Source organism: Apteryx rowi, unplaced genomic scaffold (assembly GCF_003343035.1).
Source record: "Apteryx rowi isolate R43461 unplaced genomic scaffold, aptRow1 scaffold_1343, whole genome shotgun sequence".
In the NCBI taxonomy this organism is placed as follows: domain Eukaryota; kingdom Metazoa; phylum Chordata; class Aves; order Apterygiformes; family Apterygidae; genus Apteryx; species Apteryx rowi.
In genome coordinates, this window is record NW_020447579.1 from 5,688 (window position 1) to 15,094 (window position 9,407).

The 9,407-nt window shown below is 68.9% G+C and overlaps 3 protein-coding genes across 9 annotated transcripts in view; 1 reads left to right on the forward strand and 2 right to left on the reverse strand.

Annotated features, from left to right (window-relative positions):
• Window positions 1–637, forward strand: part of LOC112961579 (sulfotransferase 1C1-like) — a 6,302-nt gene extending 5,665 nt beyond the window's left edge. Inside the window, exons 7-8 of the mRNA XM_026056903.1 lie at window positions 16–196; window positions 435–637. Of these exons, the coding sequence (XP_025912688.1) occupies window positions 16–196; window positions 435–547 (294 nt within the window). The 3' untranslated portion in view covers window positions 548–637. The remainder of the gene's footprint in view (window positions 1–15; window positions 197–434) is intronic.
• A 1,104-nt stretch (window positions 638–1,741) lies between these two features.
• On the reverse strand, window positions 1,742–6,030 carry LAT (linker for activation of T cells). 4 transcript variants are annotated; one of them, XM_026056925.1, is made up of 12 exons: window positions 5,760–6,030; window positions 4,406–4,510; window positions 4,288–4,321; window positions 4,139–4,191; window positions 3,436–3,499; window positions 3,291–3,352; window positions 2,774–2,911; window positions 2,609–2,682; window positions 2,446–2,496; window positions 2,296–2,355; window positions 2,115–2,171; window positions 1,742–1,982 (listed from the first exon to the last, which is right to left on the reverse strand). In XM_026056925.1, exons 2-12 carry the CDS (start codon window positions 4,503–4,505, stop codon window positions 1,956–1,958), a joined length of 720 nt encoding a protein of 239 aa, XP_025912710.1. In that variant the 5' UTR covers window positions 4,506–4,510; window positions 5,760–6,030; the 3' UTR covers window positions 1,742–1,955. The 4 variants fall into 4 exon arrangements, with proteins under 4 accessions (XP_025912710.1, XP_025912709.1, XP_025912706.1 ...); XM_026056924.1 differs by having other exon boundaries at window positions 4,406–4,549; XM_026056921.1 differs by lacking the exon at window positions 5,760–6,030 and having other exon boundaries at window positions 4,406–5,738.
• Window positions 6,031–6,116: 86 nt separating this feature from the next.
• SPNS1 (sphingolipid transporter 1 (putative)) overlaps window positions 6,117–9,407 on the reverse strand; it is a 5,825-nt gene continuing 2,534 nt past the window's right edge. For 2 of the 4 annotated variants that reach the window (XM_026056918.1, XM_026056917.1), the window contains exons 5-12: window positions 9,211–9,277; window positions 8,654–8,796; window positions 8,265–8,420; window positions 7,690–7,879; window positions 7,549–7,614; window positions 7,070–7,168; window positions 6,757–6,928; window positions 6,117–6,310 (exon numbers count right to left, since the gene is read on the reverse strand). In XM_026056918.1, coding sequence (XP_025912703.1) covers window positions 6,216–6,310; window positions 6,757–6,928; window positions 7,070–7,168; window positions 7,549–7,614; window positions 7,690–7,879; window positions 8,265–8,420; window positions 8,654–8,796; window positions 9,211–9,277 — 988 coding nt within the window. In that variant the 3' untranslated portion in view covers window positions 6,117–6,215. Of the gene's footprint in view, window positions 6,311–6,756; window positions 6,929–7,069; window positions 7,169–7,548; window positions 7,615–7,689; window positions 7,880–8,264; window positions 8,421–8,653; window positions 8,797–9,210; window positions 9,278–9,407 lie in introns of those variants that run through there. The other 2 variants (XM_026056919.1, XM_026056920.1) reach the window with 2 other exon arrangements.

Consider the following 9,407-nt stretch of genomic DNA (forward strand, 5'->3'; position numbering starts at 1 on the left):
CCCTCTCCTCCGCAGGACCTGGAGCGGGAGATCACCCGTGTGGCCGCCTTCCTGGAGCAGCCCCTGACGGCAGAGCAGATGGCAGTCGTGGTGCATCACAGCTCCTTCGAGGTCATGCGGGACAACCCCATGGCCAACTACAGCTCCATCCCCACTGCCATCCTTGACCAGAGCATCAGCCCCTTCATGCGCAGAGGTGAGTGCCATGGGGCGGGGTGCCATCAGGCAGAGCAGGAGCACCCTGGGGCAGTTTGGGGACCCCGACCCTCCTGCATCCCCATCATGGGCAGAGGTAAGCACTGTGGGGCAGGTTGGGGCACTGTGGAATGGTTCAGGGAGCACTGTGGGGCGGTCCGGGATGCCTGGGGTGGTTCAGACTGCATCATGGGGCTGCTGGGGACCCCCTGACCCCCCCCCCCTTCCYGTGCCCCCAGGGGAGGTCGGCGACTGGAGGAACCACTTCACGGTGGCCCAGAGCGAGGCCTTCGACACCCACTACCGGCACCGCATGGGTGATGCTGAGCCCCACTTCCGTACCCGCCTCTAGAGCCAGGGCAGCGGCCGGGTCTGCCATGGGGCAGGACGCCATCCCCCCACGCTGGGGGAGGGGGGCATGTGGGCAGGGCCCCCCCCCCCCCAACCCACCCCAGGGCAATAAAGAGGTCATGAAGCCTGCGCCATGCCGTGGGGCAGAGCCCTTGCCCCCTGCGGTGGAAGGACACAGCCTGTGCCGCGAAGGTTCGGGGCGCCCCACAATGCGCCACAGAGAAGGGCTCCTACATCTGCAGGCGTTTTACAGCCCCGAATGTGGCCTGGTTACTCATTACCCTGCAGCGGGCCTTATCTGTTGGGCCCGGTGTCCCTTGGCCCCACGGCACCCGTCTGCCCCACACGCCCCCGCGGTCAGGCACGCAAGACATGAAGGAGCCAACGGGGGGGGCAACCACCCCTCTGCATTCATTGGGGTTCACTGACAGGGAAGGGGGCTGCCTGCAGGTGAGGCAGCTCCGGCCCTCCCTGCCCCATGGCAAGGCAGCCCCCCGGAGCAGCGCCCACCTGGGACATGTTGATGTACTTGTGCTCAGCCTGCAAACAGCCTAGCGAGGCTGTGGGGGACAGAGATGGGGTTGGTGGCAGGGCATCCCCATGCCATCCCTGCCCCGTCCCCTCTACTCACCCTGACGTGGGTCCAAGGTGTCCGTGGGGGGCAGATATCGCCCTGCCGGGGGGGAGGAGGGGATAACTTCATGACTGCCAAGTCCCTGCCTTGCCCTCTGATCCCCATGGCCGCCCCTTGGCCCCACACCTCAATCCCCGAGTCTCTGTTCTACCTGCCCTCCTGCAGCCCCACATTCGACACCCCCCCCCTCCAGCTCCTTGCTCGCCTCCTGCTCCCACATCTCACTGCCTCCAAGATACCTACGGGGCACTTGGCGCTGGGGGGGGCTGGGGGGGCCCTGCGCTGCCCCCCAGAGCCGGCACAGCCCACAGAGTGGCAGGCAGTCCCCCCACCCACCCCCACAGCCACAGGCTCGCCGTGGGGCTCGTCGCGTGCCTGTCCGCCTGCCTGCCATGGGGCTCGCCGCACTGCCCCCCCCCCCGACTTCCTGCCCGCCTCCCGCTTCCTCTCGCACCTCTGCCCCACGGCGCAACGAYGGCAATGGGGGCCCAGCCCCAAAGCCCGCCCCTACCACCCGCCCCATGGCGCAGAGATGCCCAGGCACAGCTCGGTGCAGCTCCCATGGCTTTATTCAGCGTTACGGGGGGGACAGGGGCCCCGGGTCGGGGCACGGGGGCCCCCAGGCCCCCAGGTCAGGGCTGGGGGCCAGTGGGGGCTGCTTCTCAGGATGTGTCAGAAGAAGGTGCACAGACGGGGGGGGGGGGGGATGCAATAAATTAACAGGGACAGGGGTGTCCCGGCCAGTTCCGAGGGACTCCAGCCACCGGTCCTGGCGCTAACGCGGGGCGACAGCCAGCAGCGCCTGCGAGAGAGACCAGGGTCACCCGGGCCCGAGGGGCTGGTTCGGGGCACGAGGGCCCAGGTCGGGGCGGGGGGGGGCTGGATGTGGGGTGCACGGGGTTGGCATGCCGCACGCGGGCCGGCCGGGGGTCACCTGGTGCTCAGTGTTGCAGGTTCTCGTAGTCTGGGGCGTCCTCCTCGCTCTCGCTGGCTGTGGGGGACACGGGGGTGCCCCGCAGTGAGGGGGGAGCACGGCTTGTATGGGGTGCCCCATGGCTATGGGGGGGGGGTCTCAGCCTGTGTGGGGCAGGCCAAAGTGGCCCCAAAACACTCACTGTAGCGGGGCGTGGGGCTGGCCCCAGCCTCAGGGACGTTGACGTACTCCAGGCTGTCAGCTGTAGGGAGCAGAGCGGGGGTGAGAGGTGAGATGGGGATGGGGTTGGGGGGCCCAGCACCACAGCCCTGCCCCACGGCACGCGACTCACCCAGGGACTGGCGGTGGGCGTCGGGGACGTTCTCGTACTCGCCGGGCGCCGCTGCCGGAGAGAGGGGGTCGGGGGGGGACAAGGCAGAGGGGACCCGGGATGGTGACCGAGCTGAGGGCAGCGGGGGCTGGGATGGGGACAGGGACGGGGTGCCGGGGCTCACCGGAGGAGCTGCTGTCCCTGGCCTGGGGTTGCTGGGGCGGGTTGGGCTGGGCCGTGCCATCCGGGAGCACCTCGCTGCGAGGGGAAGGCACAGGGTGACACCGGGGACGGGGGGGATGTCGGGGACAGCCCCCGCCCCCCCGGCCCCCACAGCGGTGGCACCCACACGTAGCCGGTGGCGTAGAGCTCGTTGTTGTAGTCGTCCTCACTCTCGGGGGCCGCCGGGGGGGCAGGGGACGGGGCCCGCGGCCAGGCACTCCGGGGATGGCCGCCCGCCTCACCCTCGTTCTCGTAGCTGGGCACGCTGTCTGGGAACACACAGGGACATCAGCGCTGCCAGCCACGGGGCACACGCTCTGTCCCCACGGGGTGACCCCACAGCCTGTGGTGACACTGGCACGGGGACCTCACCCTGTCCCCAACCACCCCCACCCCCCAGTGTCCCTCAGTGACACCGGGACAGGGACTTCACCACGTCCCCCCCCCCGGACCCTATGTCCCACAGTGACACTGGGACAGGGACCTCACTGCATCCTCAAAACCATCCCAGGTGCCCTGTGTCCCACTGTGACACTGGCAGGGATGTCACCCATGTCCTCCCCCAGGAACTCCATGTCACTGCTGGGAACCCTAGGGCAAGGATGTCACCGTGTCCCCACACCCCCCCAGGACCCTGCACTTGCCGTTGTCCGGTTCCRGGTGGGTGAAGGAGACCTTGCGGCTCTGAGGGGCTTGCGGGGACCGCCTGGGGGGAGAGAGGGGTCAGACTTCATGTCCGCATCCCCCTGTCCCACATAGGGACATGTCACCCCTGTCCCAGTCACTCACGGGATGGACAGGAACAGCTCTGCTGAGGTCACCGGCTGCTGCTTGATCGGGGTGCGAGAGGGGCCTAGGGGGACAGAGGTGTCATGGGGTGAGGGATGGGGATGCCACAGGGTTGGGGACACTGCAAGGTGAGGGACAGAGCCACTGTGGGGATGGGGATGTTGAAGGGTGATGGATGGGGATGCACAGGAATAGGCTTGCTGTAGGGCTGTGGGACAAGGATGCTGTGGGGTGAGATGTGGAGACAGGGACACTGCGGGGTGAGGACCAGGGATGCCATGGAGTCCGGGACAAGGATGCCTCGGGGACAGAGAGAGATCACAGGGTTATGGACAGGGATGCTGCAGGATGATGGATGGGGATGGATAGGGATGCACAAGGATGGGGCTGCTGTGGGGTGAGGGACAGGGATGGGGACACTGTGGGGTGAGGAAGGCTGATGCACAGGGACGTGGCACTGGGGATGGGGACGCTGTGGGGTGAGGAAGGCTGATGCAGAGGGATGTGGCACTGGGGACGCATGGGGATGGGGACACCATGGGGTAAGGAAGGCTGATGCACAGGAACGTGGCACTGGGGACGCATGGGGATGGGGACACTGTGGGGTGAGGAAGGCTGACACGCAGGGACATGGCACCGGGGACGCACAGGGATGGGGACGCTGTGGCAGAGGGGACAGGCCCAGAAAGGGGCAGATACTCACACCTGGGCCGTGTCAGCAGCATGAAGCTGTTGTGGGGCTCACAGGGTGGGGGCCTGGGGAGAACACACATGGTTAGAGCCCCCCCCGGGGACCCCAGCTCCTGGGGCCCCTGTTCCACCCCAAATCCCCTCCTATGCCCTGACACTCACTTGTACTCATAGTTGTCAATCTGGGCACCATGGCCTGGGGGGAAAAGAGCGGAGTGAGATGGGGGGGGTCCCCAAGCACCCCCCACCACCACCCCAGCATGGGGCCTGCCCCACTCACCATGGGGGTCGCGGCAGCGGGCGCAGAGGGCAGCCAGCAGCACGGTCGGGACAAGCAGGAGGAGGCCCCAGAGCACCCCGTAGGGCCACAGCGCGTCCATGAGGCCTGTGGGGACACGTCGGGGCAGCCCGGAGGCCCGGTCCCCTGGGGTATTGCGGGTTAGGGCAGAGACACTTAGGTCCCCCGAGAGATGCGATGGAGCTTGTGGGTTGGAGCAGGGCGTTTCAGCTGCCCGGAGGGGCAGCGGGGGCATGGGGCAGGGCTCCCCGGGTCCCTGGCACCCACCCGGTGACTCAGCACCGCAGAGCCGGCGGCTCTGCAGGTGCCGGAGGCGGGTGCAGCGCAGCTCCCGCTGCTGCTGCGGTTTCCACCCCCGGCCCCAGCGCCGAGCCCGGCACAGCTGCAGAGCCGTCAGCACCCACGCAGGATCCAGCCCCGAGAGCAGGGTAGAGACCTCGGCGCCAGGGGTCTCCAGCGCTCAGAAACCTGGACATCCCAGTGCTGCTTCCCCGCTGCGTTAAGGAACGTGGTGTTGGGAAGCGCCAGCATCCCGCATTAGGGGACACAAGCATCAGGCTGCTCCAGCGCCCTTAGGGAAACCAGGCATGTGGTGCTCCGGCCCCATGTTAATGAACTTGGGCATCCCGGTACTCCGGCACCCTGTGACAGGGAAGCCAGGCATCTGGGTGCTCCAGCCCCCCGCGCTCCAGCAGCAAAGCCAGGCATCTCAGCCCCCTGCCTCTGCTGTATCAGCTTCCAGGAGGGAACCCAGACATCTGGGCACCCCGTCCCAACGGACGCAGGGAGGAGACGGGCCACAGCAATCGCCCAGGGCCCAAAGCAGCTCAACAGGAAGAGCGGAGATGGTATCGATCCAGCGCAAAGCAGGGCCGCGCCACGGGACAGGAGCAGCTTGTCCCCCCCACCGCCACCCAGGAGAGCCAGGGGGAGCAGGGACAACGGGCCCTGCTCCAGGGTGGCGAAGGAGCCAGAGGCGACGCAGGGAACCCAGGCATCCGGGCGCTCCCTTGCTCAGGAACCCAGGACCCTGAGAAGTCCCCCTGCTCCATCACTACATGCTAGGGAACCCCGACGTCCAGGCGCCCCATCGCCTGGTGCTCAGAAACTCAGGCATCGGGCGCCCCATCGCGAGCTGGGGACTCGAGGGGGCTGGTGCCCTGTGGCTCTCAGCTCCATCACACTGAGCCGGGGAAACCAGGCGGCCAGGCGCCTCGCGCTCCGCTGGGGAACCCAAGGCGTCCGGGCGCCCCGGGCAGGGCTTCGCCAGAGGCGTCCGCATGTCCACGCCAGGCCAGGGCACGAGGTCCGCGGCCCCCCCCGCCCCCGCGCCTACCTGGGCCCTGGCGACGTCCGGCTCTGCCTCCTCCTCACGCTGCCTGGCAGCCCCGGTCGGTCCTCGCACGCGCGGGGCCCCCACCCCCTCCAGGAAGCTGCGGGCAGCCCGCCCGTGGGGCAGGAAGTCGGGGGGAGGCGCGGGGGGGGTGGGCACGGCTGTGCGAGGCCAGGCAAGCTCTCCTGCGAGGCCGGGCCCAGGGAGGCACGCGCCCACGTGACGGCCTCGCACGCTCGCGCGAGGGACGCGTTGCGGGGGGGACGACTGGCACCCCGGCGGCGCAAGGCATCCGCACGCCTGCGCTCAGGGCCTGCAGGAGCCCCCCGCCGCTCCCCAGGACCACGTGGAGCCAGGAGAGACGTAAAAAGGGTTTAATGGAGTACAAACCAGTCCCGTCCCCCTAGTGTCCCTGAGCTGTCCCCACTGTGGGGACGTTCTCGAGGCAGGGGCCACGGCTCAGATGAGGACGCTGGACACGGGCACCTTGGTGGGGCGGCCGCGCTGCGGCACCACGATCTCCCCATCGTCCCCGTCCTCAGCAGGGAGCATCCCTGGGGACAGAGAGGACGCAGCGTCAGGGGGACACAGCGATCCAAGGGAACACGGTGTCGGGGGCAGCAGGGAGGGGACGCGAGGACACAGAGAGCTCAGAGCCATGGGGTGACTGGGAGGGGACATGGGCGACGGGGACCCACGGGCGCTGTATGCTGAACTGTGCTGGAGCCAGGCGAGGGGACGTGGAGGACCCCGCTGATACGGTGCGCAGAGCTGCATGCGGGACAGGGGACAGGGACTCCGCTCACACCATGGCTAGAGCTGGGGGGCAGGAGGGGACACAGGGGGACAGAGAAGGGAGAGGGACCCCGTTGGCACCGTGTGTCGAGCTAGGGGAGCACAGAGGGGACAGGGACACCGCTGACACCCCGCGCTGAGCCACGTGCGCAGCTAAGGGACAGGAGGGGACACCGAGCTGGCAGGAGGGAAGGGCCCCACTTACGCTGTGCGTCAAGCTGTGCACGGCGACGGTCGCCCTCGAGGAAGAGCGCGGTGGCGAGGAAGAAGCCGCCCCCCAGGGCGCCGGCAAAGGCGCAGAGCAGCAGCGCGTGCTCCAGGGACCGGGCTGCCGCCAGGAAAGAGTCGGGGGCCCCACGGCGGAGCCTGTCACTGATCTGGGGGGATCGAGGGCCACCTCAGTGCCTGCGGGGCTCCCAGTGCCCCCATTGCCCCCCAGCACCATGTCCCAGCACTCCCAGTGCCCCCCAGCACTGCGTCCCAGCCCTCCCCGCGCCCGTCCCGGTGCCGGTGCTCACCACCCCGATGAGGTAGGGGCTCCCCGCATCGCCTAGCAGGTGAGAGACGACGATCTGCAGGGCCTCGGCTGTCGACCGCCGCGTCGGCACCACAACGTACTGGGGGGCAGTGGGGGACACGCGTCACCACTGGGGGGGGAACGCGTCACCACGTACTGGGGGGTGCGGGGAGGATGGATCACCACTGCGGGGGGACAGCGCTGCCCCATCCCGGGAGGACACAGGAGAACAAGCGTCCCCATTGGGGAGAGGACATGGCACTGCCACATACTGCAAGGATGTGGGAGGACACGTGTCACTGGTTGAGGGGGGGCATGGCACCACCGTGTATCGGGGGGACATGGGGTAGATACACATCCCTAGGAGGGAGGGGACAACATGCCACTGCCACGGAGGGGACACGTGGCCCCGGGGACGCCCGCTGGGCCCAGCACAGCCCTGTCGCCATCAGTGATGCCGTCCCGTGCCCCCGCACTCACCAACAGGATGTCGGCCACGATGGCCCAGTTGAGGGACAGCAGCGTTTCCCCGACAAAGATGAAGATCTGCGCGAGGAGGTCGGGAGAAGTCAGGCAGGGCACGGCGAGGCCCCCAGCTCCCCGGCCTCCCCCCGCACTCACGTAGGTGAGGAGGACGGTGGCGCGGGCGCAGACCACGGCGAGGAAGAGGAAGGGGGCCGAGCCCAGCAGCCCCGCGGCGCAGAGCAGGGGGTCGGCGCGGGGGGTGACGGGGCGCAGGCGCCGCGACAGCTCCACGCCAGCCCCCACGCCCAGCACCCCCGTCACACATGTCAGCGCCCCGAAAATCAGGCTGCAGGGATGGGGACAGGGGAAGGGTTGGGGCAGGAAGACAGCGGGGCAGGGACAGCCCCGTCCCTCTTGTCCCCCAACCCCGTCCCTCCCTCTGGGGATGTCCCCCTCCCCCTCCTTGTGCCCACCCTGGCACATCCCCTTCATTTCTGTCCCTCTTCCTCGGGACATCTCCCCAGCACGTCCCTGTCCCCATCCTCCCCCAATGCCCCCGTTCCCATCCTTGACTGCTGGCATCCCCATCCCTCCCCCCATCCTGTCCTCTTGTCCCCATCCGCGTCCCCTTGTCCCCACCCCATCCCTCCATCCACTTCTCCCCATCCGCTCCCTACCTCCATCCCTCCCCGCATCCCCGTCCCCTCGTCCCCATCCCGTCCGCGTCCCACCTCTCGTCGGCGTGACAGCCCCGCGGCTCGGCGCAGGGCTCCCGGGCGCCGCTGGCCAGGCGCGAGCGGTAGAGGAAGGCGGGTGCCCACAGCGCCAGCGCCCCTGTCACGAAGGCCACCGCCGTGAAGCCCAGAGTGGACAGCACGAAGCTGCGGCTGGGGGGGGTACAGCGTCATCTCGGGGCCACGGGGGACGTGGCATCCCGCAGGGCACAGGCATCACGTGGGGCGCAGCATCGTGGCTCCCCCTGCCCCATCTTACCTGCGTCCTCTGCACCCCCCCACATGTTCCCCCATCTCTCCATCCCTCCCCACGCCTGGTCCCGCATCCCCCGTCCACTCCTCCATCCCCCGTGTCCCCGATCCCCCCATCCCCTCCACGTCCTCACTTGGTGGCCAGGGCCCGCAGGTCGGTGGCCCACGACGTGTAGTGCAGGGGGGCGTCCAGGGGCCTCTCCACAGCCCCCCGTGGCGGCTCCTTCACCACCACGAAGAGCAGCACCACAGCCACCACGCCCAGCCCCGGCGTCACCTGCAGGAACGGGGAGCGGGATGGCTGCGGTCACCAGCAGGGAGGGGGACCGAGGAGCCTGATGCCACTGATGGGGCCTGGGAGAGGGACAGGGGCAGCTGGGGTCACCAATGGACACCAGGACAACTCAGGGTCACCAAGGGGGTCAGGGATGGGATCCGGCATAGAGTCCAGGATGGTCTGCGGTCACCGACAGGAACRGGGATGACCCAGGGTCATCGACAGTGGCCGGGATGGGGACCAGGATGGCCTAGGGTCACTAGTGGGGATGGGGACAGCTTGGGGTGGCCAGCGAGGACGGGGGCCAGGACCACCAACAGGGACAGGGACGGAGCCGCACTGCAGCCACTACTGGGGATGGGGATGGGGACAAGGAAGGGGCTGGGGCTGCCCAGGGGCCGGGCCCCCACTCACCCGCAGTGCCCAGTGCCAGTCGGCTGCGGCCTCCTTCACCTTGGCACCCGCGATGTAGCCCAGGCCGCTGCAGGGGGGCGGTGGGGGCACCTGAGCCGGACCCAGGGCCCCCCCCCGGCCCGGCCAAGGGGCAGGGCAGGGGGGAAACAGCCCATGTCCCCCCCGTCCCCACCAAGGGGCACAGCCTGTGTCCCCCC